This window comes from Oryctolagus cuniculus, chromosome 5 (genome assembly GCF_051225735.1).
Source record: "Oryctolagus cuniculus isolate XC-2025 breed Fujian yellow rabbit chromosome 5, ASM5122573v1, whole genome shotgun sequence".
Lineage (NCBI taxonomy): Eukaryota > Metazoa > Chordata > Mammalia > Lagomorpha > Leporidae > Oryctolagus > Oryctolagus cuniculus.
In genome coordinates, this window is record NC_142871.1 from 125602646 (window position 1) to 125618913 (window position 16268).

A 16268-nucleotide genomic window follows, 5' to 3' on the forward strand; every position below is an offset into this window, starting at 1 on the left:
TAGTCCTGGTCGGGGAGCCAGATTCTGTCCCGGTTGCCCCTCTTCCAGGCCAGCTCTCTGCTATGGCCCGGGAAGGCAGTGGAGGATGGCCCAAGTGCTTGGGCCCTGCACCCCATGGGAGACCAGGAGAAGCACCTGGCTCCTGGCTTCGGATCAGCGCGATGCGCCGGCCATTGGAGAGTGAACCAACGGCAAAAGGAAGACCTTTCTCTCTGTCTCTCTCTCTCTCACTGTCCACTCTGCCTGTCAAATATATATATATATATATATAAAACCACAACCAGCACAAAATTTATCCTATTACTCTGAAGATCTTTATCAAGAGAATCAATTCTGAATATTACATAATCAAAATCCTATCTGTGGCCGGCGCCGCAGCTCACTACTGCGGCACCGGCACCCCAGGTTCTATTCCCGGCTGGGGTGCCGGGTACTGGTCCCAATTGCTCCTCTTCCAGACCAGCTCTCTGCTGTGGCCCAGGAAGGCAGTGGAGGATGACCCAAGTGCTTGGGCCCTGCACCTGCATGGGAGACCGGGAGGAAGCACCTGGCTCCTGGCTTCAGATTGGTGCAGCGCACCAGCCGTAGTGGCTATTGGGGGGGGGGGGTGAACCAACGGAAGGAAAACCTTTCTCTCTTTTTCACTGTCTAACTCTATCTGTCAAAAAAAAGGGGGCGGGGGGAGTCACACATCCAGCGTCGGGGCCCAGGAGCACTCTGGCATGAGATAACCTAGTAGGATGCTGTGCATCTCTGATTTGTCTCCTAGGGGCCTGCGCTGTAGCGCACAGGGTAAAGCCTCTGCCTGCAGTGCTGGCATCCCATATGAGCTCCAGTTCGAGTCCTGGCTGCTCCACTTCCGATCCAGCTCTCTGCTGTGGCCTGGGAAAGCAGTGGAATATGGTCCAAGTCCTTGGGCCCTTGCACCCGCGTGGGAGACCGGGAAGAAGCTCCTGGCTCCTGGCTTCAGTTTGGCACAGCTCCAGCCGTTGCAGCAACTGGGGAGTGAGCCAGCGGATGGAAGACCTCCCTCTCTCCCTCTCTCTCTGCCTCTCCTTCTCTCATTGTGTAACTCTTTCAAATAAATAAATAAATCTTAAAAAAAAAAAATTGTATCCTACATGGCAGATTATTCTCTTGTCAACTTGATTACACCAGGATGTTTCCTACACCTCCTTCCTCAAAAGGTTCTGGGTTAAAGTTCATCGGAAGTGAAACAGAGGAAGAGGCAGATTGGAAGCTGAAGGTGGCAGAGGTGAGGCAGTGCCTGCTACGCTCTGAAGGCTGTGGTGTGTTAGAGCAGTGAAGGACATGCAGGAGTTGGCAAGTTTCAGCGCGTCCTTATGCCCCTGATCCATGTCCAGTCCTGCTGTACCGCCAACTCTGTGCCCATCTCTAGACTTCCAGCTATCAGCTCACAGAAGCAGGAGCCGACAACCCTGGGTGGGCGGCAGAGGGTAAAACCACCACTTGCGATGCCAACATTCCATGTCAGAGCACCAGTTCCTGTCCCAGCTGCTCTGCTTCTGACCCAGCTCTTTCTGATGTGCCTAGGGAGGCGGAAGAAGGGCTTGGGCTACTGCCACCCCTGTGGAAGACCCAGATGGAATTCTTGACTCCTGGTCATTCTGGGAGTGAAACAGCTGATAGAAGGTCTCTTTAAAAAAAAAAAAAAAAAAGAATTATTGATTTATTTATTTGAAAGGCAGAGTTACAGAGGCAGAGGCAGAGAGAGATCTTCCATCTGCTGGTTCACTCTCCAAACGGCCACCGCAATGGCCGGAGCTGGGCCAATCCAAAGCTAGGAATCTGGAGCTTCTTCTGAGTCTCCCAAGTGGGTGCAGGGGCCCAAGGACTTGGGCCATCTTCTACTGCTTTCCCAGGACATAGCAGAGAGCTGGATCAGAAGTGCAGCAGCCGGGACTCAACCAATGCCCATAGGGGATGTCAACACTACAGGAGGCAGCTTTACTCGCTACGCCACAGCACCAGCCCCTGGAAGGTTTCTTTCTCTTCTCTCTACCCCTCTGTCACTCTACCTTTCAAATAAATAAAATAAATCTCAAAAAAATCAAAATAAAAAAGGGGGTAGGTGTTGTGGTATAGTGGGTAAATCCACTGTCTGCAATGCCAGCATCCCATATGGGCACTGGCTCAAGTCCTGCTTGTTCCACTTCCAATCCAGTTCCCTGCTAACGGCCTGGGAAAAACAGCACAAAGACACAGGAAAATCTTCATGACTCTGGGTTGGGCAAGGCCTACTAAGATAAGACTGAATGCATAAACAACAAAAGGAAACAATAAACCGAAGCATTTTATGTTGAGTGAGAATGTTAAGAAAATGAACATACCCACAAAATGGGAGAAAATATTTACAAGGTATAAATCAGATAAGGGACTAACATTCAGACTACATAAAAGACTTATACAACTTAATAATAAAAGCTAGTAACTTAACTTAGAAACAGGCCAAGGAGATGAACAGCCATTTTCTAACACAGACATAAAAATAAGCACATGAAAAGATATTCATTATCATTAGCTATTTGGAAACTTCAAATTAAAACACAACATGACACCACTTCACACCCAGAGTGTGTGTAAATATAGGATGGCTATAATAAAAATATAATAATAAATACTGTCAAGTATGTAAGAAATCAAAACCCTCGTACATTCCTGACAGAGAAGTAAAATGGTGCAAAAACTTTGGAAAACAATCTGGCAGTTAACAAAAAGTTAAAATACAATTACCATAAGACCCAGAATTCTGAGGCCGGTGCAATGGCCTAGCAGGTAAAGCCGCCACCTGCGGTGCCGGCATCCCATATGGGTGCCGGTTCGTGTTCCGGCTGCTCCAGCTCTCTGCTGTGTCCTGGGAAAGCAGCAGAAGATGGCCCAAGTCCTTGGGCCCCTGTGCCAGAAGAAGCTCCTGGCTACTGGCTTCCGATTGGCTTAGCTCCGACCATTGTAGCCATTTGGGGAGTGAACCAGCAGATGGAAGACCTCTCTCTCCCTCCTTCTCTGTCTCTCTCTCTGCCCCTGCATCTCTGTAACTCTGCCTTTCAAACAAATAAAAAACTCTTTAAAAGGACATGTAAAAATGGAAGTAAAGGGGCCGGTGCTTTGGCATAGCAGGTAAAGCCGCCGCCTGCAGTGCCAGCATCCCAAATAGGCACTGGTTTGAGTCCCAGCTGCTTTACTTCTGATCCAGCTCTCTGCTAGGGCCTGGGAAAGCAACAGAAGATGGCCCAGGCCTTGGGCCCCTGCACCCATGCGGGAGACCTGGAAGAAGCTCCTGGCTTTGGATAGGTGCAGCTCTGGCCATTGCGGCCAGTTGGGAAATGAACCATTGGATGGAATACCTCTCTCTCTCTCTCTGCCTCTCCTTCTTGCTCTGTGTAACTCTGACTTTCAAGTAAATAAATAAATCTTTAAAAAAAATCCTAAAAAAAAAAAACTCATAATTCTACTTCTATGTATAAATAGTCAAAAGAAATGAAAAACATATATCTGTGAAAAACACTTGCACAAAGCAGCATTATTCACAGTAGCCAGAAGATACAAATCATCAATGTACATTATCATTCATCAGCTGATGAATGGATAAATAAAATGTGGTAGATTCATACAATGGAGTATTATTCAGCAATAAAAAGGAAAGTTGTACTGGTAAGTGCCACAAAAATGAGATAGACCCCAAAACCATCATGTTAAGTGAAAGAAGCCGGTCACAGGTTACACTGAGTTATTCACATGAACCGTATAAACAAGGAAACTCTACAGAGATAGAGTGTATCACTGGTGACCCAGGGCTTGGCAGGTTTGAAGGGAATGAGGAGTGACTGGTAATGGGTACGAGGTTTTCACTAGATGATGGAAATACTCTAAAACTCACCAGAGTGCTGGCTGTACAACTCCATAAATATACTAAATAAATGTTGCACGAATTGTCTATAAAAACTGTTTAAAAAGCAATGCAGCCGGCGCCGTGGCTCACTAGGCTAATCCTCCGCCTTGCGGCGCCGGCACACCCGGTTCTAGTCCCGGTCGGGGCGCCGGATTCTGTCCCGGTTGCCCCTCTTCCAGGCCAGCTCTCTGCTGTGGCCAGGGAGTGCAGTGGAGGATGGCCCAAGTACTTGGGCCCTGCACCCCATGGGAGACCAGGATAAGTACCTGGCTCCTGATATCAGATCAGCGCGGTGCGCTGGCCGCGGCGGCAGACACTGGAGGGTGAACCAACGGCAAAGGAAGACCTTTCTCTCTGTCTCTCTCACTGTCCACTCTGCCTGTCAAAAAATAAATAAATAAATAAAAAGCAATGCAAAGGATTCCTATTAAATGTTCTTTATATTACCCTATGATACAACCTTTCCCCAAAACAAAAAGCTTTATTATTTTTCTTAAAATGTTCAAGTGTTACTAATCATCACACCTGGCAAACTGTTTGAAATAGTGAGGAAAGAAGGGGCAGGTGTTCCTATCTGCCAGCGAAGAGGACATGGGGATGCTGCGGGGCAGGCGAGCACACCCTGCTGTGCTCCACGCTGACATGAAAGCGGGGAGCAAGCGCTACGTGATCGGGGAGCACCTCCCACTACACCAACACCACGGCAGGGTCACCAGGGCAAGGTGGCTAACGGGATTCTTACCATACCTACAGTCACTAGCGTCCTCTTTAGTAATAGGTTTATTCTGCTGAAGTGGATCTCGGCCGTATTCTGGGCTGTTGGGACCCTCTCTATTCCCTCTGTAGGTAGTTAGCTTTTTCTCTTTCCCTATCTGCTTGAACAGGCTTACCAGACACTTTACCTCCCCTTCAACACTGTGGAACAAACATACCTGATTGGTAATCAAGGGTCCAAGACAATAAATCACAAGATTGATTTTTAAAGCTTCTGAAATGCTGGATATATGACTTATTTACTTGTGAAAGCCTGTGTCCAAACCTCTTCAAAACCTTGAGTTGGAGTAGGGCGTTTGGTCTAGCAGTTAGGACACCAGTGTTGCATTTTGGTTTAATTCCTGGCTCTGGCTCCTGATTCCAGCTTCCCATCAATGCAAATAGGCAGCAGTTAACAGCTTCAGTAGTCAGGTCCCTTTCACTCATGTGAGAGACCTGGCATAGTTTAGTCAGGATCACTGCAGGCGTTTGGGGAGTAAGCCAGCACATGAAAACTCTAATTAAAAAAACACTTTTTTGTTTTAAAAGCCCTGAGCTGGCTGATAAAATAACCAGTGAGCAATAATTTAGTGAGCTTTTTCATAATATACAATAGCATTTTGTAGGTGTGCATACACTCTGGCATGTAGACACCCTGGGAACACAAAGATCTATGTCTACCCTGTGCGTTGAGAAGGAGGGAAGCAGTACTACTGGCACCATGCCAAGCTAAGTTTAGAAATGCAAGGAAGTTCTAAATCTTACTGACTACACATCTGATTTCTTTCTAGGATTGTGGGTGATACAAAATTTAAAAATTTAAATGTTATGCTTTACTGACAGTACAAAGAGCTGGTCTCAAAAGCTATAAACTAATGAATACAGGAACCAAACCATCTAAATACAGAGTCTGCTGATTTTGCTTCTCTACCACAGAGGTGATCTATGCTTGCAGGACTCAGTTTCACAGTTTATCCTGAAAGAAACACAGTCAACCCACTGAGTGATCTTCCTGACACTTTTAAGGACCATAAACAAAATTAAAGGCTCACTCTACTATGTGACACCTTACCTGCAGAATTCTGTCCTGGGAAGCTGGTGTTCGTGGTGTTCTAAGAGCAATGCTGTTGTTGGTGACATTATACTCTGACAAGAGAGTACTGGAAGCAGAGTTTGTTATACCAGATTCCTCAGCAGTCTGACGTGCAATTTCACTTGCTTGGCCTACTTTTACAACTTCCTGGAGTTCCGCATCTGAAATCTAAAAGGACATAACTGTCACAGTAAGCAACATCGTAACCAAGAATCAACACAGCTTAAAATGTCCATATACTAGGAAGAAAAATTATTGAAGCTGTATGTGCGATGAACACACAGGAATTCCTTGCACTACTCTCCTTTCTTGTGAAGCTCTGAAAATATCCATATTGAAGTTTTAAAAAGCATGGTGAAGGGGCCAGCATTGTGGCACAGTGAGTTAGGCAACCCGTATGGTTGCTAGTTTGAGTCCCAACTGCTCCACTCCCGATCCAGCACCATGCAAATGTGCCTGGGAAAGCAGTGGAAGATGGCCCAAGTCCTTGGGCCCCTGCACCTACAGGGAGATCTGGATTCAGCTCCTAGCTCCAGCTCCAGCTTGGCATAGCTTCAGCCATTTGAATGAAAATCAGCAGATGGAAGATCTCTCTCCCTCTCTGTTGCATGCTCACACTCACTCGCTCACTCTCTTTTTGTGACTCCGCATTTCAAATAAAAAAATCTTAAAAAAAAAAAGTGTGGGCCGGCACCGCGGCTCAGTAGGCTAATCCTCCACCTGGCGGCGCTGGCACACCGGGTTCTAGTCCCAGTCGGGGCGCCGGATTCTGTCCCGGTTGCCCCTCTTCCAGGCCAGCTCTCTGCTGTGGCCAGGGAGTGCAGTGGAGGATGGCCCAAGTGCTTGGGCCCTGCACCCCATGGGAGACCAGGAGAAGCACCTGGCTCCTGCCATCGGATCAGCGCGGTGCGCCAGTCGCAGCGCATCAGCCACGGCGGCCATTGGAGGGTGAACCAACGGCAAAGGAAGACCTTTCTCTCTGTCTCTGTCTCTCTCACTGTCCACTCTGCCTGTCAAAAAAAAAAAAAAAAAAAAAAAAAATTCTTTTTTAAATTTTAAAAAAAGTGTGGTGAAAAAAATTCATATGATACTTCCATGCCAAAATTCTTTCAAATCAACATATTAATATACCAAGAACATAAAATAGGGGCTGGCCTGAATCCCATATAAACACCAGTTTGAGTCCCAGCTGCTCCACTACTGACCCAGCTCCCAGCTAATGCACCTAGGAAAGCAGCAGCTGGTGGCCCAAGTGCTTGGGCCCCTAACACCCATGTGGGAGACCTAAATGAAGCTCCTGGCTCCTGGCTTCTGGCTTCCACCTGGCCCACCTGGTAGTTGTAGCCATTTGAGGAATCAACCAGCAGATAGAAGATCTCTCTCTCTCTCTCTCTTTGTAACTATGACTTTCAAATAAATAAGTAAATCTTTTAAAAAAAAATCTTTAACAAAACATGGGGCCCACACTGTGGCACAGCCTGCAGTGCCAACATCCCATATGGGTGCCAGTTTGAATCCTGGCTGCTCCACTTGCCAATCCAGCTCTCTGTTATAGCCTGGGAAAGCAGTAGAAGATGGCTCAAATCCTTGGGCCCTTGGATCGGCATGGGAGATCCCGAAGAAGCTCCTGGCTCCTGGCTTCAGCCAGGATCAGCCCAGCTCCACCCTTTCTGGCCATCTGGGGAGTGAACCAGTGGATGGAAGACCTCTCTCTCTCTGCCTCTGCCTCTCTGTAACTCTGCCTTTCAAATAAATAATCTGTTTTTTAAAAAGACATAAAATAATAGCATTTGCACAAAACAATTTATCAATATCAGTAGAAAATAGATTGAAAGCCAATTAAAATATCATAGAGAGAAAGTTCATTGAGCCACAAATCCTAAGAAAATATAAAGGTGTTATCTTAGTAATTTCAAGGAATACTGAAAAAAGACAGGCAAAATTTCAACTTGAAAAATATCACTACTAGAAAAAGCAGCATATGACAAAATTAGTTCATGTCCAAGAATCTTGTGTTGATGCAGACAATAAACTCATTTGAAGAAGGAAGCTCTTCTGATTTCCTAAGTCTTTTCCTGTATCCCACTAAACCTGTATGATTCTATAGAGCTGCACTTTTCAAAACAAAACCAGCAGTTACTCCAAGTTCCCATGTTCCTGATCAACTATAATTAAGTATACAACAAACTGAGTAAGAGAATGTTTGTTGTCTCCTCCACAACTCCCACACTGATTATCATATCTATTGTCTCAAAGAGAAGCAAGACATACAAAACAGTCCCTGAGAGAAAGCAGCTTCAAGTTCACAGAGCCAACACACATCTTCAACGACAAAAGAGGCTGAAGCCCTAACCTGCTGCAAAGTGGCGAACAGCTGACGGTTACTTAACTGAATCATCACAAAGCAGTTTAAGACCTGATATGGTAACTTACACAGAGAACATGTTGTTTATTCATCATACCATATCTCAACTTACTTTTATGTGTGAATCACCCCTAAGACTGAATTTCTAAAAAGATTCTAGCACAAGTGTGATAGATAGGCCCTTAAACATTTGCTGAATAAATAATACAAGATACACATTCACACAATGAAAAACTGCTTTTATGAGATTACCTGAGGTGCAGGAAGTACTAATTTGCTTCTCTTTTTAGTGAATTCAGAAACACCACTAGTTTGAAGAATAGCTGATGGTAAATCAGATTCTTTTTTCCTTTTCAAATGCTGTTTGTCTTTTTTTCTGTCTCTTCCCTCTTTTTCACTGTCATGGATCAAGGTAAAGAAGAAGGCATTTGTAAGTTACATATAAGCAGTAACACTAAAAGTCATATATAAATACAATTCCATTTCTAAGAAAATAACTAAATACAAAGACGAAAACAATACACATTTTAAACCATTACTTACCTACTATAGTCAAGAAAAATACAAAAATTCAATACAGAATTAAGAAAGCAGGGTACATTAAGTAAATACCAAATATCGAAATACATTAACTATAGAAAGATATGCAAAACATTACTTAATGTCAAAAGACTAAAACTATTCACACATTAACATATTTATATAAAAATGTGTGACACACAGGAAAAGGATGAAATGATATGCCAAAAAGGATGAAGGAAATCAAATTAAAACACACTGTAAATTCTTAAATTTCCCTTTAAAGCTGTTACTAAATTGTAATGATTTTTAAAATTCACAGAGGTAGGCACGTGGCCTTGTGGTTAACATGCCAATTAAGTCACCCGCATGCCATACCAGAGTACCTGGATTCAATATAGAGCTCTGGCTCCTGACTCCAGCTTCCTGCTAATACAGACCCTGGAAGGGAGCAGTAATGGCCCAGGTAATTGGGTACCTGACACTCACATGGGAGATGTGATTGAGTTCCCAACTCCTGACTTCAGCCAGGGCTGGCCATAGTTGCTGTGGACATTGGGAAATGAACCAGCAGATGGGAACTCTATGTCTTCTGTATCTCAAACTGTGTGTGTATGTGTGTGTGTGTGTGTGTGTCTGCCTCTCAAATAAATATTAAGAATAAATAAATAAAATTCACACATTTTTAAAAGGGTTGTTAACTATTTGAAAGGCAGAGAGAAAGAAAGAATCTCCCATCTACTTGTTCACTCCTCAAATGCCTGCACTGCACAATGCTGAAGCCAGGAGCCAGGAACTTAATCAGAATCTCCCACATGAGTGGCAAGCACCCAGGTACTTGAGCCATCATCTGCTGTCTCCCAGGGTGCACATTAGGAATTGGAAGTGGAGCCAGACCTTGAACCCAGACACTATAATACACAGCACAGGCATCCCAAGTAGTGGCTTAACCACTACTCCAAATGTTTGCCCCAAAAAAGGATTTTGAGCACTGAGAAATGACACTCAAAGGCCATTAGAAAGCCTACAGCTAGGGGAAGGTGATCTTTCAAACCTCCACTATCTCCTTGTCTTCTCTCAAATGTCTTTCTTTCCCTCCACTGGCCTATTACTTCCAAATGACCCATTTTCCTCTCTAATCTCTTTATTTGTAAAGCCTATCTACAGCAAGGTCCTGATTTGATAAGTAAATACAAGGGCGTATATCAAGAAAACTGTTTTACAATGACTTGTATCTGGTTAGTAACAATTCATGTCAACAGAAATAGAAAGGCATCAGAGAACAGAAAACTAAAAGAATCCTTAATGATTGTAAGATGTTCACCCCACAATATTCACATATAAGATTAAAGTATGTTCTAATAAACTCTGACATTAAGAAAAACCCTCTGCACCATAAATCCTCTACAACAAAAATAACTTATAAATATGCCTAGCTATCTCTATCAAGTGAAAATATTCAAGAATGCACTGGTAACTTTTTTTCCTTTTAATTTTAATAAAAACAGGGCAAAATTTTCAACTAGTAAAGAACCCTCTTCCCAAAAAAAGAAACCAGCAGACTAGATTTTGATGACAGATTCCTTAAGGCTATTAGTAAAACAACTGATCTACTCCAAACATGGGAAGATGTGACTCAGTGAGTAAACAGCCACTCAGAGCCAAACACTACAATTCAAGAGCCACAAACAGCATTCAGTGCTAAAAACAGGACCACCAAGGCCACCTTTTCTCAGAAAGGTGAATCCATAATAAAGGAGACTGAAGACCACACTCTGCTAAATAATAAAAACCTGGCTCTGATAAAAACAATAGCTGGTCTTTCAGAAAATTCTTCCCATATCTTTCCATTTTCCAAGTCAGAAAGGCAACTTACGATCTCAGCTCTCCATCCAGATCCTGTTGTCTTAATTTCCTGAAATCTGCATCAAGGGTTTGGTAGTTTTCCTCAGAAGTGTCGTAAAAACCAAGGGCAGGCTTTTTTTCAAATGGGATTTCAGCATTATAATCAACTCCTCTCTTCTTCTTTCTTTTCTTCTGAATTTCTATGCCAGCTGCTCGAAGTTCTCTTCTTTTCTGGAGGGCAGCAAGACGCCTAAACAAAGTGAATACAAAATCACCTTGAAAATCACATACCATGGGCAGGGAGGTTTGATCAACAGAGTTTAGAAAACCAGCTGGCTATTTAGGAAAGAAGTATCTCCTTAAATCCTCACCTCACACCATCCTAAAATAAATTCCAGTTTTGGTTTAACGGTATACAACATAAGCATATATAGTATAATACAAAAAGAAAAACAAGAAAGAACTATGATAAAACTTATCTCTAGATAGGAGTGTACTTTGTAATTAAATAAATGGCAAGAAAAGATTAACAGCTATGAGATTTAAATTCTATAACTTTGTAGCACTATAAAAAAAATCCTAAAATGAAATTAAAAGACAAATAGGAAAAGTACAATTAATATTAGGAATGCTTAAATAGAGTCCATGCAAAGCTTTTCATTTATTTTATTTTTTTTTAATGCACTCCAGAGCAAATGTTTGGTTTAGCAGGTAAGATTCTGCATTGGGGGAGTCCAGCATTGCATCACAGCAGGTTAAGCCACCACTTGTGATGCAACCATCCCAAATCAGAGTGCTGGTTGGAGTCCCAGCTGCTTGTTTCCAACCCAGTTTCCTGCTAATATACCTGGGAATACAACAGGGGATGGTCCCATAGTAAGCTAAGGCTCTGCCTGCAGCACCAGTATGCTACATTGGTGCCAATTCAAGTCCCAGCCGCTCTACTTCCATTCCAGCTCTCTGCTATAGCTTGGGAAAGCAGTGGAAGATGGCCCAATGTGGGAGACCCAGAAGAAGCTCCTGGTTCCTGGCTTCAGAGTGGCTCAGCTCTGGCTGTTGCAGCCATTTGGTGAGCGAGCCAGCAGATAGAAGACCTTTCTTTCTCTGCCTCTATGTAACTCTGCCTTTCAAGGTGAAATTCCATTTAATTTTTACTCTTTTCTTTGTATTTTCCCATGCCTCAATGATGAGAAACATTATTCACAATATTAAAAGAGGGAGACACATTACAATACAGTATATAAAACTACTTTCCAAGGGGCCAACCCTGTGGCTGTAGCCTGTAAAACCACTGTCTGCAGTGCCAGCATCCCATATGGGTGCTTGTTTGAGTCCCAGCTGCTCCACTTCCCATCCAGCTCCCTGCGATTGTGCTGGGAAAGCAGCAAAGGACAGCCCAAGTGCTTGGGCCCTACTACCCACATGGGAGATGGAGATGGAGTTCTGAGCTCCTGGCTCCTCCCTGGAACAGCCCTGGCTACTGCGGCCATTTGAGGAGTAAACTAGCAGGTGAAAGATCTCTCTGTTTCTTCCTGTAACTCTGCCTTTCAAATAAATAAATAAATCTTTTTTTTACAATAAAACTTCAAAAATGACATGAAAACTTCAAGAAAAGGACTCAACGAGTGGTTTCAAATTAGAAGAAAAGTGAAGACAGATCAGCAATGATTATTACATCCCAAAGAAAAAGGAAAACAAGAAATATAAACAGCGCCTCAAGTGTATGTGGAACACCTTTAAATGTACCAACACATCTAACAGGAGAACCCAAAAAAGAGGGGAAAGAAGCAAAATAAAATATTCAAAGATACCATCACAGAAAAGTCTCCAAATTTTTTGAAATACATCAATCTTTACATCCAGGAAGCTCAAGGAAGTCCACGACAAAGAAATCCACAGATAAATCATTAAAATTGCTGAGGGCCAAAGACAAAGAGAAAATCTTTTTTTATTTATTTATTTATTTATTTTTTTTTTTTTTTTGGACAGGCAGAGTGGACAGTGAGAGAGAGAGAGAGAGAGAGAGAGAGAGAGAGAGAAAGGTCTTCCTTTTGCCATTGGTTCACCCTCCAATGGCCACCGCGGCTGGCCACAGTGCAGCCAGCGCATCATGCTGATCCGATGGCAGGAGCCAGGTGCTTCTCCTGGTCTCCCATGGGGTGCAGGGCCCCCATCCCCCACTGCACTCCCTGGCCACAGCAGAGAGCTGGACTGGAAGAGGAGCAACCGGGACAGAATCCAGCGCCCCGACCGGGTCTAGTGCCGGCACCGCAAGCAGATTAGCCTACTGAGCCGCGGGGCCAGCCAAAGAGAAAATCTTGAAAGCAGTAAGGCAAAAATGATTTAACACTTTTAAGTGAACCCTCAATAAGTTTAACAGCTGACTTCAAACTTATAGTATGATCCAACTTTGTATAAGTATTAGTGGAACAGGTCTTCAAAAAGTTCATGGAAATGTGTACTGTGAGAAAACTGCATGAATTTCAAAATAAGCAATATTTTTATTTATCAATGAACTTTTTGAAGTACTCTTATATACATAAGTGCATATCTATGTTATTGAGAGAAAGGTTTGGAAGGATATATTTCAAAATGCTGAAAAAATTTCATTCTTTAAATGAAAAAGAAAAAAGAGTTAAAATTATACTAGAAGGCTTTTAAACATAATGTTCTGTGACTATAACCAAGTCATAAAGCATTGTCTCAACCATGTCCCAAAATAAAAGTATGAAAAGTACTTTTATCAACAAAAATGCTTTGAGTAATAAAACAGATCTATAATTTAACAGTTTCTTTAAGAATTCTGCACTGTACATTGCATCCAGCCAAGATGTATGTATGACACAACTTATAAATACATGTAGATTCTACGAGAAAACCTACCAGAAATTGTAGGGCAAATTAAAATCTGCAAATATGGGGTCTGTGTTGTGGTGCAGTGAGTTAAGCTACCACCTGCAATGCTGGCATCCCAAGTACCAGTTAGAGTACTGGCTGCTCCACTTCCAATCCAGCTGCCTGCTAATGTGCCTGGGAAAGCAGAGAAAGTTAGCCCAAGATGCCACCCATGTGGGAGATTTGGATGGAGTTCTGGACTCTTGGCTTTGGCCTGGCCTAATACTGACCATCTCAGCCATCTGAGGAGTGAACCACCAGATGGAAGATCAGTATCTCTCTCTCTGTCACCCTGCTTTTCAAATAAATAAAGCCAAAAAAAAAAAAAAAACAACAACAAACCTGCAAAAATGTATTTAAATCATTCAACACTAGCCACACTTAGAAATTTTTTACATATGTATTTGCTGTATCTCTTGGCACAAACCACATGGCTGAAAGGCTCTGAAAATCTAGTCCTCAAACAACCCTGGCCCAAATGGAAAAGTAAATTCTTTTAAACCTTACGTTACTTAACCCTAAACTGTATACAGAACAGACTGGGTAGTAAACTTAGCACTTCCTCCTGGTTTCTGTCTTCTACCCCAAGCCAGTCACAGTCCCATCAAAAGTATCTATTCTAGCCTGGTGATTGGCCAATTATGCCAACAACCATCCTCAGACTGAATGAATCCTCCATCCCAGGATCTGGCACTTTTAAGTCATTACTGGGGGAACTATCAACACAATGCTACCCATCAGGTCCAGAGCACTTTCTAGCCAGCTTGGGGAGCACAAAAAAACACTAATGCCTAAATCTCAGATGTAATAAGTTATTATACAGTTCAAATTTTTCCCTTTATTGACTTCATTCTGGGCTAACATGGATGAGATCAACCATGAATTTAACCACAAGGAAGAAAGAAGGGTAAAGTGGAGAAAATCCTGGTGCTTAATATATACTCATTTCTCAAATGACAATTTCTATGACCATAAAATTTGCTTCAAAGTTCATTAGTTCTCTCTGCTCATTTGAAATTCCTGTTTCACAGCCAGTGCCTGCCCAATAATAACTAGGAAGAGTAACTAACTGGTAGTCATCCTAAAGTCGCATGATGTTGTGTGTCCTCCAGAACAACCCAACATACCTGGTACACTGGGCATCACTTCTGTGATGTCTTATAAAATTTTGTAAAGATGTATTTTTTTCTATAACTACTCTGAAATGGTGAGGGAAAAAAGTACAAGACTTTTTCAAAGTAATAAAGCAGCTAAGGAATATTAGCAAAATGGGAACTGGATAATTCCAATTATTATTTACCCAACAAGGCTGATAAATCACGCAGGTTTGTCAGGCCTACAGATACAGACACTAACCACTGAACATGGATGGAGACAATCATACCTTGCTTCTTCCAACTGTTTTTCTCTTGCTTTCCTCTTGGCCTTCTTTCCCTGAGTATTAGCTAAGCGAGCTCTGGCTTCAGAGAGCATCTCAAGTTCATCTGCAAAAATAAAAAGAAGAAAAACTTAGTTCTTTCCTAACAGACATACACTAATGCTTAAAATGAGAAAAAAAAAAAATTGAATAGCACAATAGAGGTAGCTTGAGTTTTGAGGCCCGAGAAACAGGTTAAAAACCAGGCTACTACTGCTAACACTGTGACCTTACTCATTTATTTACTGTCCCTGACCAAGTTCCCCTATGAGACTGGAATAATTCCTATTTCACAGGGATGTTCAGAAGCACTAAGTAAAATGAAACATGTAAAGCACACAGTAAGTATTTATTACATGGTGGCTCTAATTACCATATCCTTCATTATCATCAACTAACAGGCAGTGTACAAATTATGAAATATTATAAAAACTACTTAATTAGGGAGAATTGCTCATCTTCATTAAACATTTTTTCCTCAGAACTATTTCTCTCCTCCAGCACATTTTCCATGGTTCTCCAGAATAGAGTAATAAATGCCATTACTAATGCCTTAGAGCAACTCCTATACAAGGCTATCCAATGAAATCACATGAACTTTCAAATAACCCACATTCTAGTATCATCGGTCTCCCTTGCCTCCCAGCTATACCCAACCCCCTTCTCATCCCCAGACGCACAGAGTCACTATCTGCAGGGTAGGACTTGGCACATATTTGCAAAAGTTCCACAAGGCGCCAGGGCTGTGATGACGTGGGTAAAGCTGCCACCTGCAACGCCAGCATCCCATATGGGCACCAGTTCGTGTCTCTGCTGCTCCACTTCTGATCCAGCTCCCTGCTAATGGCCTGGGAAAAGCAGTGGAAGATGCTTGGCAAAAGTGTCTGGGCCCCTGCCACCTACATAGGAAACCTAAGTGAAGAAGCTCCTGGTCCTGGCTCCAGCATGGTTTAGGCCTGATCGCTGCAACCTTCTGGGGAATGAACCAGTGGTCAGAAGATCTTTCTATGTCCCTATCTCTGTGTAACTCTGCCTTTCAAATAAATCAATCAATCATAAAAAAAAAAAAAAAAAAAAAAAATGTTCCCCAAGTAGCAATGATGCAGCCAGTCTACCCAGTGTTCCTTTGGGAAATACCACCTTCAAACACTTTTAAAACTCAACAAATAACCATTTACTGTTCACAAGAACCATGAGAGGGAAAGCGGGTGTTATTCTCTAGCTGACAGGAAAGAATACCATGACTCAGAAAGATTATGACTTGCCTAAAGTCACATGTCTGTCAGTGGCAGACACAGGTCTAAAATCCAATTCCTCTGGGTCTTGGTTCAATGCCTCCTGGAATCATTAAGTCTCTATCAGAGTTCTGCAATGCTGCCATCTCAGAGATTAAATGACCATCAAAGAAGTAGTTAACAGGAGAACTGAGATCTGATATCCTGACTTGTTACCTCTGTGGAAGGGGAATGAG

The 16268-nt window shown here is 42.8% G+C and overlaps 1 protein-coding gene across 1 annotated transcript in view; it reads right to left on the reverse strand.

Annotated features, from left to right (window-relative positions):
• The window catches only part of CDC5L (cell division cycle 5 like), a 51095-nt gene that overhangs the window by 25521 nt on the left and 9306 nt on the right, over positions 1 to 16268 (reverse strand). The window contains exons 5-8 of the mRNA XM_002714454.6: positions 14765 to 14864; positions 10517 to 10735; positions 8374 to 8518; positions 5736 to 5924 (exon numbers count right to left, since the gene is read on the reverse strand). Of these exons, the coding sequence (XP_002714500.1) occupies positions 5736 to 5924; positions 8374 to 8518; positions 10517 to 10735; positions 14765 to 14864 (653 nt within the window). The remainder of the gene's footprint in view (positions 1 to 5735; positions 5925 to 8373; positions 8519 to 10516; positions 10736 to 14764; positions 14865 to 16268) is intronic.